This window comes from Nannobrachium achirus (assembly GCF_963921795.1).
Source record: "Nannobrachium achirus genome assembly, chromosome: 7".
NCBI lineage: Eukaryota > Metazoa > Chordata > Actinopteri > Myctophiformes > Myctophidae > Nannobrachium > Nannobrachium achirus.
This window is the reverse complement of record NC_137816.1, coordinates 66,410,943-66,426,482: the sequence shown is the minus strand read 5'-3', so window position 1 is coordinate 66,426,482 and position 15,540 is coordinate 66,410,943. Positions and strand designations below refer to the sequence as shown.

General features: G+C 41.6%; 1 protein-coding gene across 2 annotated transcripts in view; it reads right to left on the bottom strand.

Annotated features, from left to right (window-relative positions):
• cog4 (component of oligomeric golgi complex 4) overlaps nt 1-12,003 on the bottom strand; it is a 182,080-nt gene extending 170,077 nt beyond the window's left edge. For both annotated transcript variants that reach the window (XM_080729706.1, XM_080729705.1), the window contains exons 1-8: nt 11,918-12,003; nt 11,736-11,887; nt 8,925-9,007; nt 7,353-7,467; nt 6,639-6,813; nt 5,749-5,942; nt 2,367-2,472; nt 1,420-1,577 (exon numbers count right to left, since the gene is read on the bottom strand). In XM_080729706.1, the coding sequence (XP_080585832.1) occupies nt 1,420-1,577; nt 2,367-2,472; nt 5,749-5,942; nt 6,639-6,813; nt 7,353-7,467; nt 8,925-9,007; nt 11,736-11,887; nt 11,918-11,939 (1,005 nt within the window). In that variant the 5' untranslated portion in view covers nt 11,940-12,003. The remainder of the gene's footprint in view (nt 1-1,419; nt 1,578-2,366; nt 2,473-5,748; nt 5,943-6,638; nt 6,814-7,352; nt 7,468-8,924; nt 9,008-11,735; nt 11,888-11,917) is intronic.
• Between the last annotated feature and the right edge of the window lie 3,537 nt (nt 12,004-15,540).

Sequence of the window (15,540 nt, the reverse complement as noted above, 5' to 3'; positions counted from 1 at the left end):
ATATGGTATTGTATTAACATACTCTACAATACAGATAGTATAAATTATATTGTATTAGCATAATCTACCAGATTGTATAAATTATATTGTATTAGTATACTCTACCATACAGATTTCATAAGAAAATAGATACATAGTGCCGCTTTAAATATTATGTATTAAAGGACGACTTCATCACCTTTCAACCTATCATCACATATTTGCTCCTCACTAATGTTCATGATAAAAGTGGCACCATTTCTTTGTGTCTCATAGGAGGGCTGTTCAGAAAGCTGTCTACCAGTGACATCATCAATAGAGGGTATGCACATGCATTAAGTGAGTGGCAATGTGAGTTTAACGTTGTTTATTGCTATTCTTTAATTGGAATCCTGAAATGTAACATTTTGTTTCAATTTATAACGCATTTAGTTATATACTCATGTTAACTTTATGAATCTAAATACAAATACATTGGACATAAAAAGTAAAATAAAACATTTTAATACTACTATACTAGTCATTAACTTCTTCAGTGACATATTTAAAGTGGGACCTCTTATATTGCCGGTTCAACAAAGGGTTAAAAAAATAGTGTGCACGCTGGTGCACACATTCGTGCACAGATCATGCACTATGCATGTGCATGCTTTTCACAGCTTTCAAACAAAAAAATCCGCTTGGAAATCCGTTCAGGCATTCAGGAGAAGGCAGCCCTTATGTTTTCTTCAAATGTAAACAAACATGGCTGCCATGTTTGAAAGATGGGGTTGGTATGGGGGTTAAACATGCAATTTCGCGATCGCGATCATGGCTAGTACACTGTTGGAGGTCCAAATCTTTTTTTTTTCAAAAAAACGTTTTCATTTTTTTTTATTTTTTTTTATTATTTAAAAAAAAAAAAATACGTCCAGAAGACGTCTGGCAGGGAGGTCCATAGTTAAAAAGACGTTTTTATTATAGAAAACGTCATGTTTGACCTGCTTTATTAACCTGAGGGCCGCATTATGTGAAGGTGGGGGCCACATGTGGGCCCCCGGGCCGCCAGTTGCCCATGTATGATCTATAGGGAATCCAGGCTAATAGAACACTGCAAGCTTTCTATTCCTGAAGAGTTACTATGCTATAATGGAAGCCGTGGTTCTCGCGATAATACAAATCTAAATATTTTGTTAAATCCGTGTTTTAAAAAAATATATATAACTATAATAGGAAGGTCCTCGATGCACGTCCCACTGGGAGGAGATCCCGTGGCAGACCTAAGACCAGATGGAGGGATTATATCTCCAAACTGGCTTGGGAACGCCTCGGTATACTCCCAGAGGGAGTGGAGGAAGTTGCTCAGGATAAGGAAATCTGGAAGTCTCAGTTGGAACTGTTACCCCCGCGACCCGATTCCGGATAAGTGGTTGAAGATGGATGGATGGATGGAATAATAACCTTGTTGTGGTAGTCTCTCTGCAGGATGAACGTGTCCACTATCTTCTGCGCCTGGCGGTCACACTCCTGCTGCAGGTGTGTGATGAGGGTGTACAGGTGACCTGGACCGTAGTACGTCTCTACGATGGGCTGATGGGTCTCCACCACCCTGGCGATGCCTGGACACCCGCGTTACACAATTAATAATAGAACAACAATAATAAATAATAATAATGATAATGATAACTAGAAAAGGTGCTCCTCTGAGCACAGGTCTCCACAAGGTCAGGTAGGTTAACCCATTTAGGGCCTAGAATTATTTTATGCTTTAACTATTGAAAAACAGCAGATATACAAGCTCACAGCGCGGCACCGAGTGCCGCGCTGTGAGCTTGTAGATCTGCAATTTTTGAAAAATCGTGAAAATTAGAATTTTGACCCGATTCTATAAGTGTCTTTTGAATCCTTCTAAGACTTTTTGAAAAACCTGTGTTACTATGTCAGCAATCTGGCCAGCCATCGTCAAAGAAAAGGTCCTTTTCACTTAACTGGAGCTCAGTTAGTCTGTTCTTGAGAGACTACTATGTCAGTGGTTCTCAAACCCTTTCATGTGAAGGACCCCCAAAAATGATATGTATTTGGCCACGGACCCCCATCTCAAAATATTTAGTTCCGGGGACCACCCAGAAGCAAAATTTGAGTTACAAACGTTCACTTTAAAAATACATATATTCAAAGATTTGCACACATTTTCACGACTTTTTCAAAAATAGCAGCTCGCAGCGTGGCACTCGGTGCCGCGCTGTGAGCTTGTATATCTGCTATTTTTCACTGGTTAAAGCATTCAATAATTCTAGGCCTAAATGGGTTAAAGTTAATGTGGCCTCTTGGTGGCGCTCTAACAGGCCAATGTGAACAGGGTGCCATTTCTTTGTGATGGTGCCAGCCGTGTGCTTTCCTTTCCTCACCTTCCAGTAACAGCGTCAGAGTGTCGGCATAGACCAGCGCTGCTCTCTTGTCCCCCAGGTCTCCTCCTGCAGCCAGCAGCAGGTTCTCCTCGGCTTTGGAGGCCAACTACAGGAGCACAGATGGACGTTAATAACATCACAATGATTAAACCCACATTAATAAAGTACATACTTTGGCAACACTTACTGCGATTCCCAGAATGCAGTTTTCAAACACACCCATGGAAACACCGTTCCAAAACCAAGGCTTCAGTGCAGGGTCCTCGCCCAGGTTATTTTGAAACACGACGACATACCGTAGTCAGAAACGGTATGAATTAACTTTACATAAATAAACTAAAACATAAATAAATACATAAATAAATAAATTAAGGCTGGGACTTTAACTGATTAATAGAAAATTAACGCGATTAAAAAAATGAACGCATTTTAATCACACTTAGTTTTTGCACCACAGAACCTTCAGTTTCAGGCATACCGATCATAGCGATGCACCAACCAAGAAGAGACACCAAACGCAAAGGGAGAAGTAGCCGATCACTCGTTGATTCACACGTACAACAAAATGTGTTTTACTTGAAAAAAAAAAATGCTTCTCAGGTCAAATAGTTATACGCGATTAAACATGCGATTAATTTCGATTAATTAATTACAAAGCCTCTGATTAATTCGATTCATTTTTTTAATCGAGTCCCAGCCCTAAAATAAATAAATAAAAGCACTCCCTTTGCCCATGTCATTTTGGCATGGGTGCCGGGGGAAGACACTCGAGTCAAGACCAAAGAGAAAGCTCAGAGATGTTGTCAAAAACACATTCATGTGGAATGGTTATTGTGAAAAATATACCAATTTAAGATTGTATCAAAAATATTTTTTGTTTAATTGAAAAATACATTACACAGTATGACTAAACTACTGTATACATTAAACATATAATACACTACATAAGGCACATTACTATGATATGCTATTGCTAACTGAACAAGTCTTCTCTTCTGTGACTTTGTCGTATAACTAAGAGGAACAAAGACAGATCTACAAGTTCACAACAGAACAACAAGACAGTTTTGAATTTGTTTAAGTTTAAGTTTTCACCTATGACATGGGTTCATGTAGCCTGGTGTCCAGACCGCACCACCACCCCCTGGCGTGGGTGGTGGTGGATCCACCACCACCACCCCTGGCGTGGGGTGGTGGTGGATCGACCAAGTGTGTGAAAGGGTCTGGCACCGCCAGGCTAGGGTTAATGTGGTTTAAGGAAAATAATTGTGAATTTTGAGGAGAAGAGACACAGACTCGCACACACCACTGGGGTGATCCCCACTACTTGGAACTCAGCCACTTTTACAGTGGTAGCCACTTGGCAATTCAGAGGAGGCTACTGATTATAAACCCATTAGCGCTCGAGTAGATGTTCCACATTCCAGTTCCAAAGATGCAAAGAAATGGTTATTCACATGATATTCAAATTGGCAAGTCTCACCACAAGGTAAAGCTGTAATGCTGCTTTATTTCAGATCAATCTGGGTGGCAGAGAATGTTAATACACAAATTCTAATATATAACAACACTAGCAGTGGTGTTGTCTACCTGTACTGGACTTTGATTGAGAAATGTACAGTATATTGAGGAGGTGTTCTTATTGGGCCCCTCATTGATTACGGAATCCTCGTTTGGTATCGCGATGCCCCAGCTGCCTTAAAGTTAAAGCTCCAAACAGTCCAGAACAAACTGATTAGGGTCGTGCTTGGTCTTCCTCCTCGGGCCCACCTTACCGATCATCACCACGAAAGCGTGGGGTGGCTCAAAGTAGTACAGCATCTTGCAATGGGCCTGGTGTACAAGATACACTACACCTCCAAGATAGTCATGTACCTGACAAACTACTTCCTAAAGGTCAAGGATGTCCACGATCACTACACCAGAGGCAGCTCCACTAATCATGTTCAACCTAGATTTAGCACTAAACAAGGCTCCAATTCGTTCTCCTGCTATACCACCAACATGTGGAACGCCCTTCCACAAGCCTTAAAAGGAGAGAAAATCCCTAGCCTACTTCAAAATTGGTCTGAAAAGTTTGTAATATGTTATCCTATGTAAAGTACTATGTTCTATCTGTCTGTATTTCAATGGTATATGAGATACATAAAGTGGTTCCTGTGTAAATAAGCTGCAAAGCTTACAAGTCAAGTCAAGTCAATCTTATAGCACATTTAAAAACCACCAGGGTCAACCAAAGTGCTGCACAACATACAGAAAACAATAAAAAAATATGCAATGTTACAGATAGAATACAGTACAAAAACAACAATGTTACACAAGTAAAATGTAAAATGTGATTTTAAAAGGCCAGGGAAAACAAATAAGTCTTTAATCTAGTTTTAAAAATGGCCAGGGAAGATGAGCATCTCTCACGGGCAGGCAGGGTTACACAGGTTTGGTGCGGCGACCGAAAAAAGCATGATCACCTAGCTTTAGGTTTGTGTGCGGAACCTTTAAAAGCATTTGGTCAGCTGAGGATCTCCTTTTAGTTGACCTTGTACCAGTGATTTGTGCAGTCATGAAACTGAGCTTTTTTTCCTATTGCAAACTGCTAATAAACTCTTCAATCAATCAATCAATCCCATATCCCATGGTAAAGTAGGACACCTACTGGTTGACAAGAGGTATTGCATGAAGATTTTGCATGAAGATTTTCCTCTACCCAGATACAAGGCTTTCAGTTGTAGATCAACTGATCAAACTGAACCTGTGTTTTGTAAACTTTCAGAGTAATGTTATCCAGGTTGGGCGGCTGCACAACAGAAATGTTACGTGTTTGGTCCTGCTTCACTTCATCACAATATATAATATATAAATGGTAAGCAGATTGCTCATCATGACTCTGGTCACGGCAACCACACTTATTTAGTTTCCGTCAGTGTAAAAAAAAAAGGTTAGTCAACGAACATTTCCTCGTGTTGCGAGGCGTTGTGAGCATGTAGATCGGCTATTTCCACAATTTCTGCCTCTAATATTTGACAATTTGGCCAATGTTTAATTTGTCATTTTAGAGGTATTAGAAAAGGTCTTAAAAGTCCTTAAATTGACACTTTATAAATGTGCAGATACCCTCTACACACTTAAACTTCATGTTGGTTGGTTTACTGAGAAAACAATGTTGCACATTATGCTAATCATCCCGACCCACAGGTTGAGAACCAGCGGTACAGTTACACAGCAAACTGACCTGGGGGTCCCGACCCACAGGTTGAGAACCAGCGGTACAGTTACACAGCAAACTGACCTGGGGGTCCCGACCCACAGGTTGAGAACCAGCGGTACAGTTACACAGCACACTGACCTGGCTGCAGAGGTACAGTTACACAGCACACTGACCTACCTGGCTGCAGAGGTACTTCCCGAAGCGGGCCAGGCCCTCTTGATGGAGGCCCAGCAGAGGGAAGATCTTGAAGAACCTCTCCACCTGGGCCAGGTCCACGGCCGCCACCGCCTCGTCCAGACGCTCAGACACGATGACCTTCAGCTTCTGCTCCGCCTCCTGCAGCAGCGTCAGACTGGCGTCCACAGCACTGCCTGGAGACAGGAGAGAGTTAAGGGCTTTGCACACTGCTGCGTGTTTCGGCCCTAATATCAGAGCGAATTTCAGAGCATGTAAAAAGAAATCAACCTCACGTTAGAGCTGGGTCGTTTATGGCACTTCCGTGACCATGAGAGCAAAGGTCCGTTTCTCAATGGATTTGTCATCTAGGAGGGTTATTATTAAACAAATTTGGCCGGGGTGTCTTTTTTAAAATGGCTGGGAAAATGTTTGACAGCTAGGGTAATTTTCTGTCTCATTCACTTACTATACACCATACTATAAAGGAAAAAATGACTCCCAAAAAATCTGCTTTAAGTGGGATGTGAGGGGTCAAACTAGGGGTTTTTAATTATTCTGAATTCCTTGCAAGCATTTGTTTTGCATGAAAAACATTCATTGGGCTAAAAAATGTCCAACAAAACTATGGTTTAGTGATGAGTCATACATTTTCACCGTCGACGTTGAGATATCGCAATATCGTGATATGGTAAATGTGTTTGTTGTCTTTCCTAATTTTAATCTCTAAAGCACATGCATGTATAAAATATTAAACATTTTCAGCTTTTCGATTGAAAATTTTCAGTGAAAGCTTTGCCCACAATAACAGGATACAGAAAGGAAACGAGCATACAGCTCTGAGGGACTCCTCTCAACCACATGGAGTTTTAAGTGGTTAACAATTGACTTACTCTCTTCTCCCTGACGACTCAGCTCAATGACTGATTGGTCCAGAGAGAGGTAGCGGTGGATGTGGGCGGCGGCCTGTTCGTAGTCTTCGTTCCGCAGCGCCGTCTGCACGCCGTCCGTACAGAACTTCAGGTCTAGGATGTCGTCGGCCCGCTGGATGACCTTATAAAGGCGCGTCTGCACATCACAGGTGAAGAGGAAACACGTAGGGCTGTCACCATTATGTCATTTTACATGACGATTAATTGCCACTCAAATAATTGCGATTAACGATTTAATTGTGTTTTTGTCATTGACAATTACATTTCTGTTCGGCTTTTAGGCATTGAAGTTGCACATGGCAGATATGACACATAACCTAAATATACAAAGAAATGAAGGACATATTTGACAACTTTACACTTTAAAAAGAACATTGATAGTGGAAATAGCCGATCTACAAGCTTATAGATCTGCTATTTCCACTATTTTTTAAATTTTGGAACATAAACATTTTCAACATGCAAACGATTATGATGATTATCACAAAATAATTGCGATTATGTAAAATAATTGCGATTATGTAAAATAATTGCGATTAGACGATTATGTAATAATTGTGACAGCCATAGAAACACGCAAAACCTGCATCAGAGTGTAACTGAATGTAACGTGAAAATATGTAATATCCCAAATATGTCATATCCCACATATCAAGTGCGTTGTTGCGTTGTTACCTTTGCCAGGTCGAGCTGTCGTACTTTTCGGCTGACGTTCTCTGCCAGGCTGCAGGTGAATGTGATCATGCCCGCCAGCTGACTGGCATCTCCTTCAATCAGCTGTAGGTTGGGCCTGAATGATAATGATAATGTAATATCTATTTTTATTACCCGGCTTGTTTGAATGCTTGATTCTGATTGGTCAATCGCTGAAATCAGAGGTCTGATATTCCCCGATAACAGACCGCTCCGCTCTATAGAGCATCGCAGCGGAAGTGGATGCCTGGGGTCACTTTCACTTTCACCATTCATTTTCGCCATAGACTTTTACAAAAATATTTATAACAATTATGTTAAGCCTCGAACCAAGCCATCCAGGATGGAGGTGAATCATGACCATATAACCTTTGATGTGAAAACATATTTTAATATTACATTATTTGATATACTACATTTAATAACTACCCTTTGTTTAGCGATTTTCAAAATGTTCTTTTCATAGAAAAAAAGGTTATATGATCATGATTCACCTCCATCCTGGATGGCTTGGTTCGAGGCTTAACATAATTGTTATAAATGTTTTTGTAAAAGTCTATGGCGAAAATGAATGGTGAAAGTGAAAGTGACCCCAGGCATCCACTTCCGCTGCGATGCTCTATAACAGACCGCTGCCTAATCAAAGGCTCAAAGCACCTGCTAGAGTGAAGCTGCACTGTGTGAATCTAGTGCTGCATCCAACATGTCAGCCATGTAAACAAACACACAGCGACATTTAGAACTAAACGTTGCTCTCAAGAATGTTTTTAAAAATATTTTAAGCGAGAAATAGACGACAGTTTCAGAAAATGGATTCTATCTAATCAGCACTTCCTTGTTTTCCAAGGCGACCGTGTCGCGCTGGGAGGGACGCCCAGCGCAACACTTGTGGAACTCTTCCAGTCGTCTGTAAACAAGGAAATTCTTTGTTTTGTTTTTAGTTTTGAGTCAAATTATTCATTTTATTTAGTTGCCGGGTAATAAGCGGGATAATGAATGGCTCCTTGGTGAATGACGATAGATAACATCTCTTCAGCCTGATAACTCGGGGAGTTATCAGGCCGTCGGTCTGTTATATATCGTCATTCATCGCGGAGCCATTCATTATCCCTTACATACAGCCCCCAGTCACAAAGTGCTTTACAGAGCAGGGTAAAAGAGCAACATGATAAGCATTTGGAGAAAAAACTACAATAAAACATGAATGAATAAAATAGCACAGTAGGCACAAAATGTTAAAGAAATGCAAGAATAATTTAAGAAAACAATTTAAAAGATGACTGTGATTTCTCACGTCTTAGGTCAACAGGTAGCTTAGGGGCTTTAATTGGAACGCCCTACCTGTTGACTTAAGACTTGCAAAGTGGTATTGGTAGTTAGTGGCTGTGACCCAAATCACCATTTTGTAGAGACGTCCAAATGCATTAACTCGGCAGCATAATTGCTGATGCCAATGTAAAATAATGGCAGATATATCGGCCAAAACAGTCCGTCTGGCTCTAATACAAAATGTGTACCCCATCCTCTGAATCTAATACAGTGTTTACAACTCACCCCATCCTCTGCAGTGCTAACATCTTAGTGTGAATGGATCCTTGCTGCCCCACCAGTTTGTCCAGCTCAGTCTCTGCCTCTTTCTGTCAGAACAAAGTATTGTGTGTACAGTAACAGTGCAAACACAAATACGTGGCAGTATGGTAGCTCATGGGTAAATGTGTATAGCACCTTTTATCCAAATCTCTTTAAAGTATGTTAACTCATTCCCTGCCAGGCCCGATAGTCCCGAGATTATTCCAATGTCTTTCCCCGCCAGGCCCGATAGTCCCGAGAATTAAAAAAAAAAAAAAAAAAAAAAAAATTCAAAAATTTTTTTTTTCAAAAAAGATTTTTGACCCCCAAAAATGGAGTAGGCATGATAGCAATCGCGAAATTGCATGTTTAACCCCCATACAACCCCCATACAACTCAGGTAGCAGACCTCCAAGCTCACAACAGTGTAAAACATAATGGCTGCTATCTCATGAATGCCTGAACGGATTTCCATTCGGATTTTTTTGTTTGAAAGCTGTGAGCAATGTGGACACACGTGGTGCATTATCTAGGCATGGGTGTGCATGATCCGTGCACACCCAATTACATGGAAGTCTATGGAGACGAATGGCAGGTGGGAGTACGGAGGTATGTTAAAATGGCGGTCAATGTGTTAAATTCATCACCACCCATTCATACACACACACCAACGGTGCAGGGGCAACCATGCCAGGCACCAACCTGCTCATCAACAGCAGTTGCTACTAGGGGTTCACCGTCTTGCTCAAGGACATTTAAGACATGAACCCAGTGGGAGACAGGGATCAAATTGTGAATCTTCCTCCAGTTCCCACTGATGGGCAGCGGTGCTTTGGTTGTTGGACGCGCTAACCACGGCGTCAGGCCAATAATTTCCACACATGCACGCACAGGAACGGCACGGAAGAGTGTATGCTAGAACCATAGAGTTATAGACTAGAACGCGTCCCCATAGATTCAATGAAGTTTACCAGGTTTACCAGTGAGTGATGGGCTTGGGCATCCCCCCTACAGGGGTTGACACTAAGGTCTCAGAGGCACTTGCCTGTCGGGCAAGTACAGGTCATGTTCTACTTGCCCAAAGGTCATGCCCACTTGCCCGAAAAGTAAATTGTCCATTAAATGATGATGGGTAAGATTTGAATTACCGCTCAATTTAACACTTATGTCTTTACTTTCTGGGGCTGTGCGATAAAATGTCATACCTCATACCTCCAAATACAAATACCAAATACCTACATAGCTATGATTGAACATGTCTATGGTTTCACACTTGTTATTTTATATTTCTAAGTGTAGCAACCGTAAAAAAGCACAATATAGGTAAACAGTGCTCTTATTTTATATTCCCCAGACCAGACCAGACCAGACAGAGCATGCTGGCCACGTTCAGGTGTTTAGACATATATTCTCGTGTTGTGTTTATTGACAGTTGCGTCCCCCCTCAAATGAGCACTTGCCCGTACAGGCAACCTGAAAGCCAACTTCACCTGCCTGAAAGTTTTATTTACCTGCCAGGTGGGCAAGCCCCTAGATTCACAAGCCCAAGTCCCCTATTCATATGGATACTTTAACACCTACTGTGTAGGTTTCCACTTTCCAGCAGTGAATGTATGTGAATGTGCCTGGTCCTCATACATGGCTTCATCCATTATTACAGTGGTAGGTAGTGTTTCAGATTTGTTCAAAGCAAACCTTTAGTTTCTCTACTGCAGGGCAGTATTTTTCTAATTGCTTGCATGCACACATGTAGGCGCACGGTGCACATCTAGAGGCGCGTGTGCATGTGACGCCAATAAATGACTGCGTCCCCCCTGAAAAGGATGATGGGATTGGGATGTTACCCAGAGCAAGACTCTGAACCCCTAGAAATGCTCCCGATGTGCAAGTTGGTGCCTTGCATGGGTTCCTCCGCTATAGGTGTATACAGTATGTGTGTGTGAATGAGTGGATGTAATGCACAATCTATGTAAAGCGCTTTGGATAAAAGAGCTATAAGTGCAACATTTACTACCGTATTTACCATGTATCCATGTTATGGACCCATCACTACTGTTATTCATGTTGACTTTAGGGCATTTTTTTTTTCAGGCCAAGGACCCCTTAGCTAGCTGAAAGAAAAAGTAGGGACCCCCAACAACATCTATCTGTATAAAATAGTGTTGCAGATTGAACATTTTCATAGATTTCATAGAAAGCTTGACCTGTGTAGCATTGTAGTATTGGGTTGGATTCATGTTAATTCACCTTGTAGATCAGCTAATTTCAGTTATTTCCTATCACACAAAGAGTTGATGAATGAATTTAGAGGGCCACCACTTCAAAAATCCATATCACACCACTGTCTACTACTGAATTCCATCTTATGTTTAATATGGGCAGATCGCTTGCCCAGTCGCCAAAAAGAACAACTCTAACAACGCGACAGACAGTGGGTGTCGCTTGGCTTCCGCATTGTTGGCACTCATCATGATAATCATAGCTATATGAATCACCCAGCCATTAATGTATTACAACTATAAGGTGTTTTATTTCCAACGACATGAATCATGATGAAATATGTGATGATGTGTGCTGTAGTGCAGTGTTTCTCAAACTTTCACATTTCAAGGTCTCGATCCCCTTAACAGTGTACAAATGGAACCAAATGAACCCTCGGGTTCATTTGGTTCCATGTGTACACTGTCAGAGTTACAGACTTGTATGGGTCAATTTAGACCCTCCTAAAGGAACCCACAGAGTCCCTGGAATCCACTTTGAGAAGCTCTGTTGTAGTGTGTTTGTACTGTTGCCTACCTCCTGATCACAGAGCTGCTGGTAGACTGCCTCCAGCTCCTCCAGGTCTGTGAGAGCTGAGATGGAGTCCATGCTGATGGAGGAGACACACCTTCTGACCGCTGGAGTAGGAGGACCACCACCTCCTCCTCCTCCTCCCCCAGGAGGACCACCTCCTCCTCCTCCTCCCCCAGGAGGACCACCACCACCACCACTGTCACACATCTCTGCACCTGATGATCACAACATCAACAACATCCAACCATCCATCCATCCGACGCAACGCAACACGTCAACACTGGCTTTACGACACACACTGTGCGTTTGCGACACTGTACGTCCGAGTGGAATTGCGCATGCGTGTTGTGGCCCGACCTCCGCTCCATCCAATCACTTCTTCTTCTTCTTCTTCTTGGCGTTTTATGGCGGTTGGCATCCTAAAAAGTTGCATTACCGCCCTCTACTGTCTCTATCTATTTACAATCGATTCCACAACCCAGCTTCTTTAATAAATCTAAATACTGTGCCTCTTCCCACATTATTTTCTGCTGCTCTGATAATCTTCTTAAAAGTAATCTCACTTATTCCCACCTCCCTCAGTTCTTCCTTCATGGCCTCTCTTTCATCCTGATACAAACTACAGTTCATAATGGCATGCTCAACAGATTCTTCCTCCTGACAATGTTCACATAATCCTGTAGGATGTTTCCCCATCAACTGTAGCGTCTTGTTTAAAGCACTGTGTCCTATTTTCAACCTTGTTATAATAACTTCCTCTCTCCTACTTCCATTTCTACATGTCCTGGTTCCATTTACTTTACTATGAAACTGATAATAATGTCTCCCTTTTACATCTTCATCCCATTTCTGTTGCCATTCTGCCACCGCTTTCTTCCAGATAACTGCTTTTGCCTCTGCTTTGCTCATACTTATGTTCACCTGTATCTCCTCGCTTTTAAGTGATTTTTTGGCCAAACTATCTACCTGTTCATTTCCCTCAATCCCCACATGTGCTGGGACCCACATAAACTTTACTTCTAGTCCAATTTGCACTAAACTTCTGAAACTTTGAAGCACTTCATACATTAAATCTTCTCTGCATTTAGATCTAAAAGTCTGCAGGCTTTTAAGAATTGAGCTTGAGTCAGAAAACAACACCACTTTATCTATTTTAACCTCCTCTATCCACTGTAATGCCATTAAAACCCCATACATCTCCATAGTATACACCCCGAGTTTGTCTGGTGCCCGTCTATATACTTCATAATTCCTATCAGGAACCACAAAGGCTGCTCCCGCTCTTCCTGTCTCTGGGTCTACTGATCCATCTGTGTAGATCTGTACCCAATCGTTGTATTCTCTCTCGACATAATTATTAAAAACATTTACCAAGTCAACCTCCCCCTTTTCCCTTCTTTTCACTTCCAATAAGTAGAAGTCAACTTTTGGCGTCTCATACAGCCAGGGGGGCACTACTGGAAACACTACTGTTTTGCTTAACTCTACTCCATTTACTCCCATACTTTCAGCTAAATCATTCCCCACCCACCCAAAGCTAGAATTCTGTGCCCCTCCATATTCCCAGCATGGCTGCAAAACCTCCTTCACTGGGTGCAAGCGCTCATGCCCCTTTATATGTGCCCAGTAGTTGGCCATAAGATGCCTTCTTCTGACCCCTAGTGGCATTTCCCCTGTCTCCACTTGTACTGCACATACGGGAGAAGTCTTGACTGCCCCACAACATATCCTAAGTGCTTGTGCTTGGATCACATCAAGCTTTTCTAAATGCGTTTTGGCTGCCGATCCATATGCCACACATCCATAATCCAACACTGCTCGGATTAGACCAACATATAGGGTCCTTAAAGATGTCTTAGCAGCTCCCCACTTCGTCCCTGTTATACACCGCATCACATTTATTATCTTTTTACACTTTTCTACTACCTTCTTTATATGTTCTGCCCATGTCATTCTGGAATCAAAATGTACCCCCAAGAAACGAAATTCCCCTACTCTTTCGAGACTTTCTCCATACATTTTCAACCTGATACCTTCATCTAGTTTCTTTCTAGTAAAGAACACTGCTTTTGTTTTTTCAACCGAGAATTTAAAGCCCCATTTATACCCCCACTGTTCTACCTCATGTATTCCGTCCTGTACTTTCTTAACTATATGCTGTATATTTCTCCCTCTCTTCCATAGGGCCCCATCGTCCGCATATAAAGATTTACCCATATCTGGACCTATTCTTGAGAATACTTCATTAATCATAATGATAAATAAAAGAGGAGAAATTACGCTCCCTTGTGGGGTTCCATTCTCTACAACATGCCTACTAGACAGTTCTGCTCCTACTTTTACCTGAATGGCCCTCCCAAACAAAAAATCCTTAATCCAATTAAAAACTCTCCCTCCCACCCCAGATATGTGTAGTCTTATCAAAAGACCTTCTTTCCACATCATGTCGTAAGCTTTTTCAACATCAAAAAATACTGCCACAACCGACTCCTTATTACCTAATGCCTTCCTCACATCTGCCTCCAGACATACAACAGAGTCCATTGTACCTCGCCCTTTTCTGAAACCACTTTGCCACCTTGCAATTATTCCCCTGCTCTCAAAATAATATGTTAGTCTTTCTGTTATCATACGTTCCATTATTTTGCACATATGTGAGGTAAGAGCTATCGGTCTATAACTCGTTGGCTTTGTTGGATCTTTACCTGGTTTTCTTATTGGGATAATCACAGCCTCTTTCCAGCTAACTGGTAACTGTCCCTCTTGCCATACTTTATTGTACAGATTCAGTAGTTTATTTAAGCCAGTACTTCCAAGCTTTCCCATCATACTGTAACATATTTGGTCTTTTCCTGGAGATGTGTTTCCAGACTTACTGATAGCTCTCTTCAACTCATGCAGAGTAAATGGCACATCTAATACATCCTCTGTATTCTCCTTCCTTCCAAGAACATCAGCGTACTCTCTCATAGTCTGCTCCCTTCCTCTCTTTCCTTCATCTGACAGGTTGTCTGAGCTATGCACTTTAACAAATGCCTTCACCATCATTTCTGCCTTATCTTTGTCCCCTACTGCCTCCACCTCATTTTCTTTTAAAACTGGGTAATCCCATTCTCTCCTGTTCCCTCCCATCTTCTTAACCATTCCCCTCCATCCAATCACAAGCCGCGCCTTCTAATTTATTCAATTCAATTCAAAGGAGCTTTATTGCCATGACAAAACATACAGATTATTTACAGCATTAGTAATGATATCTTTTTTACATTAAAGGTGCTGTAAGTGACATTTCTTCTTGTTAGAATAAGTGTTAAATAGCTCTAATAGCAACAAGTGCAGTTGGAAGTGATGATGACATAAAGAAATGTGCAGACAAAATGGAACCGCAACACAAGCTGGCCATGCAGTGGCGTTTGGATGCATTGTGTAACTAACTATAATAACCTGCCTGACAATGTATTTTCTAGTTTTCTAAAGAGCTGGAGAGACAGGGAGACCTGTTACTGAACAATCACGACTAACAGAATATAGAGATTTAACTTTTAATTAAAAACGTTTCGTTTCAACCAAAAAAACACATCACTTACAGCTCCTTTAAAGTTGAAAGTTTGTTTATTTGACAGGGACAGTAGGCCTACTCATTAATGGACATGTCAGTTTTCACTTCAATGTAAATGAGCCAGAGTTAGCCACAGGCTAATTTTCATCTGTAGTCCCTGGACCTTAGTGGTGATCAACCCCCCAATCCAACCCTTGATGCTGAGTGCCAAGCAGGGAGGCATTGGATCACATTTTTATAGTCTTTGGTATG